At 41.2% G+C, this 20,629-nt stretch overlaps 1 protein-coding gene across 2 annotated transcripts in view; it reads right to left on the bottom strand.

The window, feature by feature from the left end:
* The window catches only part of LOC120728659 (protein kinase C beta type-like), a 38,314-nt gene extending 24,168 nt beyond the window's left edge, over positions 1-14,146 (bottom strand). The window contains exons 1-2 of one of the 2 annotated variants that reach the window (XM_040023707.1): positions 13,568-14,146; positions 13,096-13,127 (exon numbers count right to left, since the gene is read on the bottom strand). In XM_040023707.1, coding sequence (XP_039879641.1) covers positions 13,096-13,127; positions 13,568-13,731 — 196 coding nt within the window. In that variant the 5' untranslated portion in view covers positions 13,732-14,146. The remainder of the gene's footprint in view (positions 1-13,095; positions 13,128-13,567) is intronic. The other variant, XM_040023706.1, reaches the window with a different exon arrangement.
* Between the last annotated feature and the right edge of the window lie 6,483 nt (positions 14,147-20,629).

Below are 20,629 nucleotides of genomic sequence, written 5' to 3'. Positions count from 1 at the left end.
CATATAAAAATATAGCGATATATTTAAAAACTCAATATATCGCCCAGTCCTAATCCAGCCTCTTGATCACCATCAGCTGGGATAGGCTACACTCCTCCCCATCGCCCTGAATTGGATAAGCAGCTAAGAGCATGGGAGGATGGATGATTACATCACATGCCATCTTTCTGTTTCAGTTCAGTGTTATACATCACATTGGACCCCCGACTCTCGCCCCATCTGTCCTGTCTACATAGGTGACTTTGCAGTAAAGGTCAAAATGCCAGTATGATTTGCATGTGTTGTTCTTTTCTAGCAGATAGTAGCAGTCATCAAAGTCACAGGTCCACTGGGTCTAAGAAACTGAGAGCGACCCTGCACAGAGACACTCTGGTCCAAAAACTTCTTGGTTTAATCAGGTCGAGCAGTGTCTTGTTTTACAGCCGCAGCACTAAGGTCATCTCAGACATCGCAGGAACTGCAGGAGATAATGACGTATTTTGAGGTGAGAACGGAAAGGAAGAAAAAAAATGAGGTGTTTCTTTTGTGGACAAGTTGAAGTAGTAAGAGGAAACTCAGTGCAAGCTGTTATGATACTCTCCGTTAGGCCCTGCTCAGGTCGGACATATTTTGCATGAGAGTAAATACTCTGGTTTATTTGGGTCATTACCGAGTCTGTTTGCATCACCTTGGGATCAGCACAGGACTGTTTGTTTTCACAGCCACAGTATCACTAATGCAGCTTTCAATCAGCGGCTTAAGACTAGCAGGGCTCTGTCGTTTGTCCACAATAATACCGGTATACATTTTACATTATAAAAATAAATACATAAGCTGTCATCTTTATAGTTCAAGTGTCATTTAATATTATGATATCATTGCTATAGCAACATTTATATTGTGTACAACAACAAGACAAGCCACTTCTGACCGCCAGACCCGCACTCACCTCCGATGATCACTTTCCAGTAAAAGTGGCAACGAGTAACTTGTTTCACTACTTAAAGCAGGAAACAAAAAAGGACAATGAAGTACAACCAGGATACAGTGGAGGAGACACTAGCAGCTGGAGACATACAACCCAAAAGTAAACAAATGGTTCAAATGAACTCGTTAAGACAACGCATGATGGGAAGAGCAAACAGTGCATGGAAATTACGAACTGGTTGACTAAGGATATGATGCCAGTTTAGTGGATTTCTGTGGAAAAGGATCCCCTTAGGCAGCTCGTTAAAAAGCTCGACTCAATTTACAACTTCCCAGAAAGGGAAAAATATTTTTCCCTTCTGTTTTCATTATGTGATTAATAAAAGTTTTCTCTTTTTTGAAATGGAACTGAAGGCAAAGGAAGGAGGGCGGGAAAAAGAAAAGGCTTCAGGAACAAGAGGGGAGGAGTGGGGGAAGAATGAGACAAGTTAGTTAAGGAAACTATGGTGCAGCTACAGAAGACTTGCAAGGTTAAGTTGGCTTAGTTCTTGCCAAACTGCTTTTACCTGCTTTGCTTTCACTAGTTTTCCCTAATTATGTAACACTTTTACTTAGAATTTCCACTAACTGTGCTATCTTTGTGCTTTATGCTGTGTCACTGCTACTGCACTGTGCTGCTGCCGGCACCTTGTTTTAATAGATTTACACTCTGAATCAGGGAGTCTGTTATCAATTAATTAAATTAATTTGTAATTTTTTGTGAATAGAAGTCTTTCATTTTGAACCATTAAGACAATGGAGGATGTCGGTGAAGTTCAGAGGACCTCCTCACCTTCAACATTACTTTAAGCAGTTTAAAATAAATTTAAAACTGTTTAATAATTAGTAAAACAATTGTCTAGACTTAAATAAAACCCTTTACACTAAAATTTATTCCCAACTCAAATTTCAAAGGCAGAAAACATCACATATTCCTCATTAGTTTCTTTACATCCTAAACTCATCGCCTACCACTAAACACTGAACAATAATAATCTTCAAAGTGAAGTAAACTCTGTGAACTTTCTTTAGTCAAGCCATTTATAGAAATCAACTCCTCAATCAGTTTCAAAAGTTAACTGTGTTCCAGTTGCTGGCAGTGATTCAGCTACAGCCACGTACAGCAGCCCAAAACAAGGCGATGCCCATCAAACTCTGATAAGGAGACCAGTACCCGATATAATCTCCTTTTCAAAGTGCAGAGGTCAGCGGCATGTGAAGTGACCAGATCAGTGAAAATCTTAAATGTTTTGCTCCAGTTACTTTTTGGTGGAGCAAACATCACTAACGCTGCATCTGCACACGGACCATACAAACACCCCACACAGTGCAGTTCACGGTGTGCATGTTTGAACGTGAATTGGGATTTAAGAGGAATTAAGAGACGTACTTCCGTGTCAGCCACATCATCACTTACATGCAGATTTGTTTACCAAAGCTACAAACAAATCAGGCCCTCCCGGAGTCTAGGGGGAGGTGATAATCGTGCTGAAGATGTTTTTCACGAGGAAAATAACTGCTGCGCTTTCCTCTGTTTAGATATGCACACACAACAAGGTCTAATGTGTCTGAGATGCATTTGTGCCAGCATACTGCAGCAGGGTTCAGCTCGAAACGGGTAACAGGGAGTAACCTGCAGCCTTCTGATGCACTGCATATAGTTTTTGTAAACGATGTACATCAGAAATGCCTGACCAAAAGCGTTTGGAAATTGGACATACTGTAACATAAATACAGAATAAATATACATTTTTAAATTACAGAAATAAATATTCATAGAAAATAATAGCGCAGGATATGTGCAAATTTAAGGTGCAGCAGGCAAATGCAATAAAAAAAAAAGAAGAATATATCTAAAAGCCTTCTGCAGTTCTTCCCTGCCATCAGAGGAGAACAAGCATGTGTACGTGCTGCAAATGCCTAAAAATATCAGTGTCAGCGCTGACATGTGGCTTCAAATCCTGCTCTCCCAGGAGGAAGTCCTCCACTGAGCCCATTGCGCCACTGTGTCTTACTTCCTACATTGACTTTTTCACTTTTTCACAGTATACTGTTCACTTCATCTGGCCTGAGGAAACCTGCGACAGCCGCCAATCACTGCCTAGATTCTCTTAAGCCTGAATATAGAGCCTGGAGGAAGTATGAAGGCTCGTCCTTTCACATCAGTTGTGTCACAATATGCTGAATGGATTACACTTGATATGATTTGTTTGTTTTATTTTCTTTTTTGGCAACAACCTATTAGTTCCTGGGACCGACGAGATACAAGAACCTACTGATGTTCATGTCATTATTATTTCACAGACAAGTTTGAATGTATTAAATCAGAACAAGGACAGGCATCAACAACACTGCAGCCCTGTTGTCGGCACATACGTTACTGCATTCTTCAAAATCAGTCATGCAGACAAATACAAAAAACATGAAGGAAAAAAAATATCTGATTGAAGTAAGAAAACTTCTTTGTGTATTTACTGTGTGAGTACTTTAAAGTGTGATTACTATAGCATTAACTTTGGTAGGGTTTTCCGGACGAGACCTCAAGGCTAACTTCCATGACAAAAGGGCATCACTTTAATGGGGAAGCTACCAGTAGACCTCACAGCAGGCCTGCTTTCATTAAGAGTTCAGTCACACAGCACTAGACTGCCTTGTAACCACAGGTCGGTATTCTACTACTTCCTGTAAACATGTCTGCCATGAGATTAATCTGAAAGTGGACTAATGTCACTGTCTACAGAGGATAAAGTATTAAAAATATTAATTTAAAAAGTATAAGTGTATAATTGGTTATTTATGACAAATTTCAAATTCAGCAAGTTGTGTTTATTTGAATTGGGGACAATTTTCCTCTGCTACATATACAGTTGTTAAGTGATGACATTTGAACCCTGCTTTCGGGTCTAAACTATTCTGTGTTTATTAAGGCCTTTGTGTTTTTAACATGTTTTAATGCTTTGTACCTTGTTCATTTTACTCTGAAAAAGCCCCTAAAGTCAGTGATAACTGTCAGCCTCTCTTGGTTGTTATTACCACTGTTCATTTTACAGCTAAGTTTTAAAACCTTACATGTAACTACAGCCCAGCCCATGCAGCAGTATATTAATGACTAACCTCGTATTGGGGATTGATCATCTCAGCTGTTCTCCTGACTGATGTTTAGTCCGTTTACAGCATCCTGCAATATGATTGCATTTGTCCCTAACCATTGGGAACCCTCATGTTAACTTTTATCGAGTGGAAAAAAGTTAGCATTCATCCTCCAGCTTTACTGTGTTTATACTGTGCTAACCATATATTATGCTAGCTCTGTCGCTAGCCACCATGTAGCACATCATTATATACCAGCTAGGCCAACTTTAGTAACCCTACAAACATCACTACTGTTTAGTTTTCTGTCTTCATGTTGGAAGTGATAGCAGAGCTGTACGTTTTAATTTTTCAGCAATCACTCAGTCAGAACATGTGATATCATCTGGATGTTAAACTTAATTGTTACACCTGTAGAGGAGTCACACTGATCATTTTATTAAAGATGAAAGAATTTAGACAGTTTTTAACTCTCAGTAATGCCGCAGTGTTTGTTTGACTTTGGGACCTGCAGCGGAGTTTGGATCCGGAAACGGCCAATGACGTATGACTTAAAGACCGGATACTGTATCTACATGAGGAGTGCAACATGGTAGCCAGGCTGACTCATTGTTGTGATGAACAGCAACAGTTCAGCTAGCGTAAGTTAATGGCTATCCAAATGTACCGTAATTATGAACTGCTACTAGATTTTTAGATATTTTTTAGAATTAGTTCAAGTATTATACCCATTGTTTAAATATCAATAAAATGTCTATTTTTATGTTACTTCCATATATGCTCTTCTTTAAAAACACAGATCTGCTTTTACTTCTAAAGACATCTCTGCATTTACAAAAAAAAAAAGAAAAAAAAAGGAAGCAACATGTAGCAATATAACCCTAACTGTATGGAAATGTTAGCCAACTGGAACCCTGCAAACACAAACACAGCGCGCAGTCTGATGTAAAAAACAAACAAAAATAAATAAATAGAGGAAGGTGGACGCCTTTCATGCTGTAAAACAAAATCTTTGTTTTCTTTGTTCACACATAGATACAGGAATTTTTTTGTAAATTTTCACCCTGCAAGGGTGTTTTTAAGAGTCCTTTCCTCAATGGCCTAAAATGCTGTTTACATGTCAGCGATGCCAAAACAAATAGACAGGCCCTTACTGTAAAGCCAGTCTTAACTACAGTTTCAGAAATAGTCAGATTAAAGGAGACTTTCAACCAGAATGTCCCCAGCTTAGGCGTCTTATATCAAGTCACTTAAACTAGAAGTTCAACGCAAACTACCAACACTTGATATTTGCAGTTTCCAGAGTCATACAAAAAAAAAAAAAGGCCAACTCAACATTTGAACAAAAGGCTACAAATAAAATGTCCTCAAATTGTTGTCAGGCATTCTTTTTATTTATTGATTTATTTACAAATCTCTCCACAAACTCTGAAATTATGTGGAATAACGCACAAGATTTTGGACCAATGACCTTTGGGTGTTATGCAGATGCTGTTTAAACAGAATTTGAATATTTTTTCCCTGTTTATTCTACAAACTGTGAAAATACACTAACAGGCCACTTTGTTAAGTACACCTGTTCAGCTGCTTATCAATGCCAACATCAGTTCCCAATCTTGTCAGAACAGGAAACCGAGGCTGCAACATGCCAAGACTCATTAAACTGTGATAATAATACATAATAATACATTGGAAAATAGCTGCCTGGTCTGATGAGGCTCAACTTTTGCTGCAACATTTAGATGGCAGGGTCAGAAGTCGGCATAAACAACACAAAGCAACAGATCCATGCTGCTCTGTAGCAACGGATAAGGCTGCTGAAGGAGGTGTAATTGTGGGGGGTGGGTACTTTTTGGCACACTTTGCCACATCATTTAAAGTGCCACAGCCCACCCAAATATTGTTGCTGACCATGTCAATACCTTTATGAGCACAGTGTATCTTCTTATGGTTGCGTCAAGCAAGATAACACGTCATGTCACAAAGCTCTAATCATCTCAAATTGGTTTCTTGAACATGACAGTGAGCTCATGACGGCCTTCAAGTCAGCATGTAGTTGAATCAATAAGGTGAGGAATTAACACAGTTCTGAAGGAAAAAGCTGGGTCCAAGCTGGCACTCGGAAGGTGTCCGTAATGAGGTGACCATTGAGTGCAAGCCTGATTGTTTCTGGTAATGATTAGATTATTTGCTTAGCACTCAAACATCAACATGCAAGAAGGAAAGTTGCAAGTCTAAATAAATACCTTCCATGGAAATTGCTTCAGGGCTGCATTTCCGAAGTAAAAGCACTTAAAGGGAACCAGCCTGTCACTTGAGAAAATTTGACTTGTCACAGCAGGAAAGAATAGGTATAAATAATGACACGAGTAATCATGTCATAGATCGTACCACTATCTGGCCCACCATCTCCTGCCAGGGCTTGCTGGAAATGCTTCGACAGAGCTGCAATTTTGCACACCACTGCCTGTGCTTTAAATACTGGGAGCCATTAAAATTGCGATTTAAAAGAGGCCTTTTATCATTAAACCAACTACTTCTTCTCCCTTCCCATCTCAGCGACTCATAAATCCCAGCCATAATTTATAACCACTTTGTGGCATTTTAAATTTGTCTAATGTGGTTTTCACTTGTGAAACGTTCCCTCAAATCATGGTACGTTAGCTGAACTGAAAACTGTCCTTAACACAGCCAGTCCAGCCTCAGTTCAGACACCTGCATCTGACTGCAGCAGGAAACAACAACAGTAACTTCCTCTTTTTTTGCCCGCGGTGCACTCAGGTGTGCACACATATACAAACGAGGACCAGTAAAAGAAAAATGAAAAGCTGGGAAAAGAAAGAAAGAATAGAGATCTTTGAATACCTGCAGAACAGGAACCCAACACACCCACAACGGACATAAGATACCTATATCACATGTACGAAACATAGTGTCTCCTGCTGGACACCCCCCTCCGCCCACACTCACATGCACATACAATCCACCCTGCACGTCAGAACAAGTCCTTACTACACGTATGAAATTCCTTCAAACCAAAACGACAACAGTGTTGTTGACTTGCTGTGTGTGTGTGTGTGTGTGTGTGTGTGTGTGTGTGCACCTCCCATTCGCAATAACCTAATCTACACCCTTCTTCTTTCTCTCTCAGGACTCTTAAAGCACAAGCGTTCACTCTTAACATCTAAACACTTTTCTCTCACCTCAGGTAAAACACAGCAGAGGAAAAAGCCCCTTTCTTTTACGCAACTTATATGTAGATTATCTGACTTAATGCCATAACATTCAAATATGATTAAAATGGCTATTTTTACTTTAAAGCGGGGCCCTTTTAAAGTTCCTTTATTCTCAACACTTTTATATATTTTAAGTTATTTAACCTATAAATTCAAAGCAGCTACTAAAGGACGTTACAGTGTAACCATTTTGTCAGTGGCTGTTTCCAAAGTCATGAATAAAAGTTCAGCCGATTATTTACAGAAGTTATAGGACCAATCCTCACAAAAAGCAGAAGCTTGTGGTGAGAAATCTTTACAAAAGTTTATTTAGAAATTTCTCCACCGGCTCTCACATCTGGTTAAATTCACAGAAAAAACTTGCAAAGTTTTTTCCTTCTTTATGGAAGGAAATGATTTTAGCACCTTTAAATGTTTTCCTTTGCCCTCCATTCATTTTCTGGAGCCCCATTCACACATACCTTGACACCTGTGGATGATCCCACTTACCCACAACAATCAAAGGTTGCTAGGGAAAAATGTGCATTCTGCAACGGGTTGGCAAGTGTTTCCCAGCAGCTGCTAGGTTTAACTGGCTGCAAAGAGGTCTACAGTACAGTGCACTTGCAATTACTTTGGTTGTTAGCAGGTTGCTATGTTTGCCTTCAGTTAGCATGGATAAAAGCAGTTTGTCGGGAAACACTCGACAACCGCTTGCCCAGAAGCAGTGAAACTGTGAAAAGTGCAACGCAAACTACAAACAGATAGTCACCTTCAAAAGTAAAAGCTGCATCTTTTGAAATACACAGCTTTTACTTTGAAGGTGAATGGTCTCCAAACAACAAGAGGCCACGGCAATCTGCTGACGACCAAAGCAATCACAGGGAGGTTTTTAATGCAAATAATTTTATAGTCGGCCAGCAACTAGTCACCAACCAGTCGAGTAACACACATTTTCACCAGTGCCAGAGGTTCCTAAGAGATTTCCAGGCATGTTTAACTAAGCCCATAACAGCTTATCCAACTAAGAGTGGTGACAGTTTGCCAGTCTATCACAGGGCTAACACAGAGCAAAGGATAACCACACACTCTCACATCCACATCTACATGTATCAGTTACACCTCACAGCAGGTAGGTTCCTGGGTTCAAACCTCTGGGTCTGCTGTGATATTCTTAAAGTTTCCTTGTGCCTACAGGGGTTTCCTCCCACAGCCCAAAGACACGCACTTTAGATTAGGTTGTTCAGAAGCAGTTACTTAAATATGAAGAAGGGTTGCAACTGATTACTGTATCAGTTATTTTACCCATGAATCATTCAGTTGGAAAAGATGAATTTGTTCAGTGAAATATCAAAGCATGACTGAGTGACTGACTGAGGGACTGGTGCGTCACAAAAACCAAACCATCAAAACACAGCGTAAAAACTTAATCACAACATTATTAATGGATAAACAACTTCAAGTAGCATTTCAGTTTCTAACAAACTGTGCACTGAAAATCTGAAGGACGACTCTCTCTTTTTGTCTTTATATGTGAACTGCAAACAAAGCTTTAGCTGCTGAACTCTACATCTGATTAATATAAAAGCAATACAAAGCTGTAGTACTGCTCAGTTTCCAACAACGAAGCATCAACTGTGATTGCATCTGCACATCTTTCAGGCTATCGCATTAAAATCTAAACTTGTGCTCACTTCTCAAACTAATTTAGCAATGTTAAGATATCATTTAACCAGTAAATAAGCAACACAGCACTTCCTGAGAATTCAAGATAATCGTTTGCTTGTTTCTAAAGCTGTCGAACTCTAGAAAGCATCAGCAAAGTGTATATGTAGGCCTACACATCTGAAACAAGAACAGGATGCCAACTAGGCGTTCAGTGTTCACTGGATACTCGAGATGAATATTTGTTTGATCCAAATTTAATTTACATACTCCATATTTATAGAAGTTTCAATGTGCGGTACAAGCACAGGTCAACTTTTGACCGTGCTTGTTCTTCTGCGTTGTAATTCATACCAACATTTCGATCTGTTCACGTGATCACTTTTACCAAGAACCACCCTGAACAGGAAGAACAGGGTCCCCAAAGACCACACGGCAGGGCTGAAGATGTGCTGTGCTGCTGCTCAGCATGGCAGCGGACTTTCTGAGCACGAGTAAAATTAAAGGTGGGAGGGGCTGATACACAAGCTGCTCTTCAGCCTTTTTGAATGGCAGCAGTTGATTTGGCTAGATAAGGATCACGTGATTTTGACAGGATGTGTTTTTTCTGTGGTGTTTGAGCTTACTTTAACCTTTTCGGTTACCTTTAAGATCACTGTCATATCACACGGGCTAATTCATTCAGAAGCACCGTCTCATACTGCTGTGCTCCTCAGATGCATGCAGCATTATTTTTATTAGATTACAGCTGATTATACGCTACACAGACACATTTGTCATATTTGTGCACCGCAGGACACCTCAGGCATTTGAAAGCTGTCCTTCCTTCCCGTCATCTTTATCAAACAGCTCTTATGCTTGAGCCGAATTCCTGAGACTAACGGTGCTCTGACATGATGTTTTTTCATCTCAATTATGCAGTGGTTACATCAAATTTAAAATTACTTATAAGTTTTATAAATTAAGCTGGACTTGATTTTAGGTTCATGAATACCCTTCAGCTTTCATCCGAGACCCTTTTTCGATTCTGAAGGCCATAACAAACCTAAAAAGAAGTCCAGCTGGCTTCAACTCAAGCGCTTAAAACTACTCTGACCTGGATCAATGAGAACCTGCAAAGTCAAATTTATTAAATGACTTATTTTTCTTTCACTCATAAATAAAGACATCTCTGTATGTGTGTGTGTGTGTGTGTGTGTGTGTGTGTGTGTGTGTGTGTGTAATGTGTGTGTGTTAATGTGTCTGTTAGGGCTGGGCCATATCATACCGTTCACGGTAATACCGGTATAGAAAATGAAATATCGCGATAGAATATGGGTACGGAGCCTACGGAGCATTACGGCTACCTTAGGCAAGAGCCTCACGGAGTAATACGTACAGTGCTTCAACATAATATTACCGTATTGCATGTGTGTGTAACCTCTTTCTAAGTTTTATGGATATTATACATGGTTATGGTAAATGGCCTGCATTTGTATAGCGCTTTCCTAGTCCATAGGACCCCAAAGCGCTTTACACTACATTCAGTCATTCACCCATTCACACACTGGCGATAGCAAGCTACATTGTAGCCACAGCTACCCTGGGGCGCACTGACAGAGGCGAGGCTGCCGGACACAGGCGCCACCGGGCCCTCTGACCACCACCAGCAGGCAAACATGGGGTTAGTATCTTTGGCATGCAGCCAGGAGGCAGCCTGGGATCGAACCACCGACCTTCTGATTAGTGGCTGACCTGCTCTGCCACCTGAGCTACAGCCACCCCAAATTGGCTGAGGATATGTCGGCCAATTTCCACTGGAAATGCCTTTTGGTTAAACTGTCAGCAAGGAATTTGCATTTGCACTGTTACATTTTTATATAACTTTAACGCAAAAAACAGCTGCTTGTTTAAGTGAAAATACCTTGATGGGGTTTTTTGCACTAATACAATTGAGGAGTTGTAAAGTATTTTGTCTAGTGTCAATTATATCGTCAGTTATATTGTTATCGCAAATTTTCAAATCTGTATTGTGATAAATATTTTTGGTCATATCGCCCTGCTCTTCACCTCCCTCTAGAAATGGACTGGCTTTTTAAACCATCATGCACACACTCACACTCCAATGGATGCATCAGATGAAACTTTGGGGGTTCAGTACCTTAAATAGCATCCACAGAACCACCGACCTTTTAATTAGTGGATGCTCTACCTTCTGAGGCACAGCTACATCCAAACTTACAACACCTAGTCCTGTCCAAATATCAACCGAGCTCAACCCCCACTTAGCTTCCAAGATCAGACAGGAACCATTTGGTACTCATTGGTTGTATTTCTGAGGTCAGCGCATTGTCAAATTTGAGCTCATCTCAGTGAGAACGCATCACGTTTTGGCTAAAATCTGATGAGCTGGGATGACCACATGAATGTTTACCTTGTCATTTCTGTGAGTAGATTTACTGACATAATGCATTCCCATTACCGGCCTAAACCTTATTCTAACCTCACCGCTAAACCAATCCTCTGACGAGGAGTTAGAAGGTGTAAACACACCTCTAAAACCTCCTCACTAGAGTAGTCTAAATTAAATTCAAACAAAATAGTAATGCAATACTTGGCTATGGTTTATGTTTATTGTGCTCTTTCGGTTTCTTGGAGGGCGTCGGGTTAAGCGACGACAAATTCAGTCACTCTCTTGTTGTGTGGCAACCCACAAGTGACACGCTCAGCGAGCGCATTCTTACATCTGTCCTCGTTTCAAAGAGCATCACTCTGTGCACGTCTTCATGTGAGGACATCTGACAGCTGCAGTTAGAGAAATAACCCGGACCTCATTCTTTGTAACCCAGCGGGGGTTTTCTCCTTTTATTTTTGAACAACAGTAAAAGCAGTTTGGTTTGACATTAGAGAAGCTGGACAGATGAACTGTGCTGATTTTTTGTTTACTTTTTTTAAGTGGTTTAAGTACATTTTATTTTACAGCCCAAGTAACAGCTGAGGAAAAAATAAATAACACTTACTCGAGTTATTGCTAAATTTGGCATTAACTTACAGAGCACAGCTCTGGTCTGCATGCACACAAGTGCTGACTGAATAGTTTGTCTGACTGGTTAGCTACTTTTCATATCTTTGATGTTTACTTTCCTCTCAGTCAGAGGCATAAAAGGCTTTCTATATGATTAAGAGTGCTCTGTTTTCACTAAGCTGGTTGAAACTTGCAATAAAACCTTATCTGACAGCAGCTCTACCTGAGAAAGGCTGCAGACAGTCTGTGCTCTCCACATTTTGTGTGTCATCAACTCAGGCTAATTAACCGCACACCAGTCCGTAGTCCAGGCGCCCGTGTGCGCTCACTCACCCACATAAAGCGTTAAGTTTTTCTACCTCCAGTGCATTTCCTGTATCAGCAGCAGAGCAGTTGAGGAGGGGACTTCAACTTTTTCACTAGTAATGCTATTACACAAGAGGCTAACGTGGAAACTCTGGCTGCCTCGTCCTGAGCCGCACATGGATGATCATGACCGAGGCTAAATGACTTGAGGTGGATGTCTGAGAAGGATGGTGAAGAAGAGGAAGTGATACAGAGCGACAACAATCGCCACAGCTGAGCAGCATGCATGTGATTGAGGGGTGTCACCGTGCTGCTGCAAGGGCCTGTTTGTGAAACTGCTTTGTGCAGAGGTCCATGTCTAGACACCCACCAACCCACCCACCAGCACCTTGAGTAGCCACCCACCCGCAGCCACACATCACCATCCACCCCCACATGCACAGACACACGCCCACCACCATTTTACAGCTCCAATCAGATGTAAACAGCATGATCTATCTAACTTCCTGGTCTGTCTCCCTGCCATCTCTCCTCGGTCAAAACCAGACATCTCAGCTTTCAGTGCTCCGCCGACTCTTCTACTCTTACATCTCACACTGTCTCCTCAGCTCGAGCCTCTTCGGGGAGCTTTCCCACTCTCATTTATCATTGCTGGCAAGCACCTGCTTTGAGTTTGACACCTACCTGCCAACACCAACCCGCCATCAACAAAAGAGTCAACAGGTCACCGTTAACAGTGTGCAGACCCGAGGCCCCCGAATATAAGAAACAAACACACACACAGCAACACTCCTTCAGACAGTGAACATCCGTCCACACACCCACAGCCATATGCAGCAGAGGGATTTGTGAATGAGCCGCTGCTCTTACCTTGGCACTGGAATCCCTGCTTCCCAAAGCCCCTGTGGACAGAAAGACAGGGCTGTGAGATTTGGGGAATTCACAAGATATGCATTGGCAGTGACGTGCACGCGCACACACATATCCAATCACACATGATCTCACGCGCGCGCACACACACACATCAGCGGGGCCCTGTGTCTTCAGCAGCATTCCTCCAGTGTCAGAGATGGGTGTCCGGGACGATGCGGTAAAAACACCGAGCAGCAGCAACTGCTCTGCGGCTGCCGACACGCCATCTCTCCCCGACAGGCCCGCGGTGTTGTCGCATTGTGGAGAATTGTGGAGGGGGGTGGGGGGTGTATGGCGCACCGCGGTGTTTTTCATGACAATGAAAGAAACACTGCGGTGTCAGAGTGGACGAAGGCCGATTGAGCCGCAGCAGCAAGTGAATCACCTGTGTCCTTTCCCCTCACACACACACGCCCGCGCGCACACTCACCAGATGAAGTCCGTGCAGTGGCTGCAGAAGGTTGGCTGCTTGAAGAAGCGCGCGATGAACTTGTGGTTCTTCACCTCGTGCACATTCTTCTGACGGAGGGCTCCCTGACGGGCAAAGCCGCGCGCGCTCTCCGGCACCTCTCCTTCGCTGTTGGGGTCAGCCATCTTAACGAGGAAGCGGCGGCGGTCCGAGAGGAGGAACGAGGGGTGAGGAGAGGGGAGAGAGAGACGCGACGGAGGCGGCGGGGGAGGACGAGTCGCGGTACAGGTGCCGCCTCCTTCTCCTCTTCGCCCCGCTGGCCGCCGCGGTGTCGCTCGTGCTGCCGGTGTTTTTGTCGGTCTGCGTCCAGCTCGCGCTCAAGCTGCTGCAGCTGCTTCTTCCGGCGGGTCCCCGTGCCGCGCGCCTGCTTCCCTCTTCTCACCGATGTGCCGCTGCTTACAACTCTCTCTCTCTCTCTCTTCCTCCCTCTCTGTATTTGTGCGTTGACGTGTTGTTTGTGTGGCACACCTCTGAAGCGATCTCTCTCCGTCTATGGCACCACGAGCCCTGCGTTCTTTCACTGTGATGTGACTTCTGGAGACACACGCATCCAAACCAGTCTGAGACGCCAGTTAACAGAAACCAGTGATTGCCCACGAACCCGTGAGTCAGAGGCCCCTGAAGCTCCGATTTCAGAGAGTCCCTCATTATTAGCCAATCTGGTGACCCCGTTTTCTAAAAAAAAAATCTACCTTTAGTCATAGACTCTTATTTCAGTATAAACATATAGAGAGCATTAGAATTTCAAGTTGAACTCGTGCTTCTGTGTCTGAATGAAAACTTACATTTTTAAATATTTTATTGATTATATACCTCTGACTTATTCTGTAAAGTGTAATTAGATGTGTCTATTGTCATCAGTGTTTTCAGCATTATTAATGTAGCTTTTCAGAGTCAGTGTGGACTTTGATAATCAGCACCTATTTGTCAATAATTATGTAGACAGAGAGTATGGATTCTGGAAGTGAAAAATGTGCTGTTCCTCTAATCATGTAAAGACTCCTACAGTGCAAAGTGGAAACCAGGCGGCGGTACAGTGCAGACAGGTAAGCCATACTGTTGTCTCTAGATTACAGACAGGCCCACCGTTTGCTATATTTTCCTTTTAGTCTTATCAGATACAGTAAAGCTACTACATAGTCAGAACCATGAACATTACAAATTGAGTACACAGGACTTTGTGCATTTCTGTGGAGAAACTAAATCAGCAGCTTGTTGGTTCTACTTAGCCTTTACCGTGTTGCTTCAGATCACTGAGGATGTGCAGGAATTTGTTTATGCACAGCTCTATTTCAATCAGGTTGAGGTGTGGACTTTGGCTGGACCGTTGCAACACCTTCATTCTTTTCTTTTTCAGCCATTCTGGCATAGATTTTGCTGTTCTGTTTTGGGTCATTGCCCTGTTCAGTGATCCAGTGTGGACCAAGCTTTAGCTGATAAACAGAGCTGTTGGTCTCACATTTGACTCTAGAAGAGTTCAAGGCCACCTTAATGACTTCAAGCTGCCCAGGTCCTGTGATTGCAAAACAAACCCAAATCATCACCACTCCTCCACCGTGCTCGACAGTTGGTATGATATCAGCCTGTGCTGATATGCCGTGTTTTGCTTTTATCAAACATGGCTTCATGCATTATGGTCAACATCTCCACTTTAGTCTCATATGCTCAAAGGACATTGTTCCACAAGTGTTGTAGTTTGCTCAAGTACAAATTTCCAATCCTAAACCACGCTCCATGTTCTTTTTAGAGAGAAGAGACTTTCTCCTGGCAACCCTTCCAAACAAGTCATACCTGTTTAGTGTAAATTTAAATGTGCTGTCATGAACTTCACCATTTAACACACTAACTGAGGCCTGAGTTTGAGATGTAGCTCTTCGTGCAACACTCAGTGAAACTGCAAAAAATCAATGTGAACTCTGAGATTGTTGCATCTTGATAACACACACCCAAATGCTCTGGACCAGCAAACTTCCCAAATGTGTGCCTGTAGAGATCCTCACACTTCCAAATCAGATTTTTTTTTTCATAACTGTATTTTAGGTTATATGTATCTGGCAATCTTTTTCTAGAGGAAGCCAGTCAAAATGTATTTTTCAGACGTTTTTAGTTTGTGTTTGTTTATTAACAAAACTGCTTTTATTGTCAATTTACATTTTTTATATGGCTCTACTAATAATAATAATAACGATGTTATTAGAATTGCTATTGTTGTTAATTATAATTATTATTAATTACAATTCTTTTGATTATCAGGGAGGAAACATTGCAAACCATCGCATTTGTAAAACTACTGTTGATTTTTTCAGTATTTTTACATTCAAAATAGCTTAAAAGAATTAATCAGTTGTTATAATTGTTACATATTAGTTTTCTGTCAAGTGACTCACTGATTAATCAAATAATCATTTCAGTGTTAGAGTGCTCATTGGTTCCTCGAGAAATAAACACACTGGCGAGTACAAAGCAGGTCAAGTATGTACAGTATGCATTTAATCTGACGTTTCAGCAGGTTGAGCAGCCGAGGCAAACACAGCCTGTTGCTCCAGACATCTTTTTTTAAAACTGACAGGCTGTTGTAAAGTCTTGCTTAAGCTTCCTGTGCAGGCTACTGATATGAGGTTGGGATCACGAAGGAAGATTAATACACCCAAATCTCACAAGACTGCATTTTTTTTTCTGTCCCTGGGAGTTTGCAAGTCGGTTATTTTTGTTAGAGAATTGTAATTGCTTGAATTGAACATCAGTTAAGACACGTCAGCTTAGCTCTACAATAATGTTGTCCTGTTATATTTTTAAAATGGCAGTAGGGAGGCGAGGTTTTTTCAGTGTAAAACCAGGAGAATTCAGAGCTGTATCGGGAGGATTGACCAAAAATGTTTTGTTTTTCTCATTGTCTTGTTAAACACTAATTAAACCTCTTCAAACCTTTATTGGATCGGGCTTTCCGGTTATCTGACCAAATACAGAAGTGTCGCCTTCGTGTCCGAATGAGCACCTTAAACACTTTTACGGTAAAGCTACCACGGGTGGGGCCTTTGCAATATTTGAATATAACTTTCCACTTACAACAAGTCAGGATGCATTCCATCAGTTTAATAAAAGCTAACACATGAAATTACAGCATGCAGACCTGCCTCTCGTAAATCTTGAGTCTCTAAAAGACTGTTAGGGAGAACAGCCTCACTGGGGTTAGTCAAAAACTGACTGTTACACTGTGATCTCTGACACAGTTATATATGTTAAACAGGCTTTTTTCTGCACACACAACGACCTGAATATGACAAAACATCATATGAATAGTTGGTTGCTGGAGGTGCACACAGCAGTCTCCACCATTCATATTTTCCTTATAATATAATATTAATAATAATAATATAATAATAATAATTTTATCTATAGGCACCTTTCAGACCCACCTTACAATAACACAAGAACAATAGCAGCAATAAAATATAAGAAACATGGCAAAATAAAATTTAGACATGAGGTAAAAAAAAAAAAAAGAAAGAAAAACTTTGACTTCTACTTTTACTTCTATTCAAGACATGAAATGTTACTAGAATACAATGTTTTGTGTTGAAGACAGAGCCTTTAATAGATCAGATTAATAACACTCATCAGTAATGCTCATAATATTAGTAGTGATAACTGCATGTTAAAATGACCCAAAGTTATTTAGTTGCTTCCAGCTGATCATAGAAGTCTTTCTTCTGGGATTATTGCATATTTACAGCACCAGAATCTATACACTAACATTTCCAAAGAGAGAAAGATGATCTTGCTTTAAATGTGGCTACTGCAACATAAACATTTAAAAATAACTAAAAAGAAACTAAGAAGAAACTGTCCTCAACACAAAAACAGGATCGATCAGGCTCTAACAGCCAGATAATGTTCTATACTTCACTCTGTGCAGCTGTTAGAGTGACAAAGGTTATCTGATCGGTTGATTAAAATGTACTAAAATGTGTATGGGTGTTCGTCTTTATAACTACAAATGGCCACTTCATTAGGTACATCTGTTCATCTGCTCATTAACACAAATATCTAGTCAGCCAATCAGGTGGTAGCAAATGTGCTTTTAAGTATCTATACAAAGCGAAGATGACCTGCTTGAAGTACAAACTGAGCATCTGATTGGGGGACAAAGGGGATTTAAGTGACTTTGAATGTGGCGTGGTTGTTGGTGCCAGACAGGCTGGTCTGAATATTTCAGAAAGTGCTGATCTACTGAGTTTTTCAGCCCATAACCATCTCTAGGGTTTACAGATAATGGTCTGGAAAAGAGAAAATAGCTTGTGAGCTGCAGCTCTCTGGGTGAAAATGCCTTGTGGCAGTCAGAGATTCCAGACTGCTGAAAGGTGAGAGGAAGGCAACAGTAACTCTACCACTGTTACACCCAAGGTATGCAATAGAGCACCTCTGAATGCACAACATGCCCATCCCTGAAGCAGATGGGCTATAGCAGCAGAAGGCCACACTGGGTCCCACTTTGCCCTCATCAGTCTTGATTTCTGCTGCAACACTGAGATGATATAAACAACACGAAAGCATGGATGCATCCTGCCTTGCATCAGTGTTTCAGGTGGTGTGAGGGATACTTAATTGGTACACTCAGTACCAGCTGAGCATTATTTAACACCACAGCCCATCTGAGTGTTGTTACTGACCATGTTGATGCCTTGATCATAGCATACCCTTTTTATACACCATGTCACAAAACTCATATCATCTCAAGGGAATTCAAGGGAATCTTCTTGAACATGACAATGAGTTCATTGTACTCCAAAGTCAGCCAACTGAGCATCTGAGGAGTGTTTCCAGCAACCGCTGAGGTAGGGGGGCCAACCCAGTGCTAGCATGTGTACCCAATAAAGTGGTGAGTGAGTGTACATCTAAAAGACAGAAAGCTATTGCCGCAATGAGAAAATCAGCAATGTTGTATTGCTGAAAAGTGTTTTTATAGTGATTAAAGTAACACAATGAATTAATATTCTGTTATTTGCTACTCATTTGCACAATCCACATGTGATCCATAAAACAAGGTATACAAGTCTATTTAAAGTGTAGGCGGTGGGGTGTTTCCTTTGATTCCTGTTTATATTAAACGCTGTTCCTTCAGTCTCTCTGGAATGGCAGCATTATGTGTAGGAGGTTATGTGTGAATGACGGAAACCTCTGCCTTTTCTGAATATTTGAACCTGTCATGTTACAGGTTTCATGTGAGAAAATGGGCTAAAAGGTGTCAGTCTGTCACCTTCCCACAACTCAGAGCAGCCATTCCAGCAATCAGTTTTAGCTGCACTGATGGCTTTAATGATTGAATGAAAACAAGAGTCTCAGTTGGCATGACTAAGATGATTGTGCAAAACATTTTTAGCACACTAAAAAAAGATCAAAAGATCAAGTCACACTTATCAGTGGGAGATAACCTCACTGGTTGTTTTTCACCTATATTTTCCCCGTCTGCATGTGATGCGTCTCGCTGTTAAAGAAAACTGAAAAACAGTAAAATGCTTATTATTTCCCATGCCTTTTTTAAGGTCAACATAATCTAGAGATCTAATTTTAATTACATTTCACTTAAAAAAAATGTTTTTAAAATGTTTGTGTATGGAAAATATGTGAGCGTTATGTTTCTAGAGAGAAGTCTGATGGGGAAAAAATCATAAAAGTAGGCAAGAACAAAGCTCGCTGACAAGTTACAGCAGTGTTTACCTTTAACTGCATCGTACACAAAAGATCACGCTAACCACTGATAAACAGTGAATTTAACAAGAATATGCTTGTGTAATAGTGGGAATATCTGGAAAAACAGGTAAACAGGTGTTGCTGGAGCTTGTAGACACTCTGACGCAAATTTCTGTGTAGTTTAGATACTGGTGTTTATAATGAGTGTTTATGGGATTAAGCTTTCCACCATTAGTCTGTGGTGCAAATGTTCAATAAATTGCTTGAAAAAAATCTAAGGGCTCATTTTTTCTAGGAAATACACAGGCAGTGTTGGAACTGCTGTCCTGTGCAAACTTGTTCAAGCTCTGAACTTGATCCAAATTTCACTCACACTCCCATTTTTCCTTTGAACACCACTTCTGCCAAAACAGAGGTAACAGAGCAGTCAGCAGTCCAGCACTGAACATGGTCGACGGTAGCAGAAGTACAAACAGAAACTGAGATGGCCCTGGCGCGTTGCCTGTTTTTATGCCCGTGCACAAATAATTGAACTCTTTGGAAAGTGGGTGTGAGAGTCTGGGAAACTCAGCCAGGTAGTAAAGTACTTTCACACCATTGTAAACTGAACAACTTGGCAGAAGTTCCTCTGTTTTTCACTGATTTCGCTTTTGTGTTTGTTTTGATCATCCCTAAATCAATAAATTGTGTCAAATTAAAGCCTTGCTTTGTTTCAAAGGTTGATTCATTTCCTGCCAACTCTAGAAATGTTCCAGCACGTTTGTTCACTCTCTACGGAGTGTAAGGCAGATCTCACTGGGCACTTTCACCATTTCCACCTGTTCAAGTGCCCATTAATACAAATATCTAATCAGTCAATCACATGGGAGCAACTCTGCATTTAGAGATGTAGAGATAGTCAAGACAAACTGAGTATCAAGGTATGCAAAAGAGCACGTCAATGCACTCACCAGTTGAACTCAACTGATTTGATGGGCTACAGCAGCAGAGGACATTACTGGATGCTACAGCTTTCAGCTAAGAGCAGGAAACTGAGATTAAAGCCAGCGTGAGGTCAGATTTAGGCATAAACAGCATGAAAGCAATTATCAATCCGGTCTTGTATCAACACTTCATCCTGCTGGTGTTGGTGTAAGGATGTTGGTACACTTTGGGCCTCTTACCACCAACTGAGCATCATTTCAGCACCGCAGCATTGCTGTTAACAATGTCCACACCATGACCACACTGCACCAATCAAAGTTTACAGTAAGATAATGCACCATGTAACAAGGTCCAGATCATCTTAATCTGGTTTCTTGAAAGTGACAATGGGTTCACTGTACTCAAATG

The sequence above is a fragment of the Simochromis diagramma genome, unplaced genomic scaffold, assembly GCF_900408965.1.
Source record: "Simochromis diagramma unplaced genomic scaffold, fSimDia1.1 OVJJ01000302.1, whole genome shotgun sequence".
NCBI classification, from domain to species: domain Eukaryota; kingdom Metazoa; phylum Chordata; class Actinopteri; order Cichliformes; family Cichlidae; genus Simochromis; species Simochromis diagramma.
The sequence above is the reverse complement of the archived record's forward strand: the minus strand, read 5'-3'. Positions and strand labels throughout refer to the sequence as shown.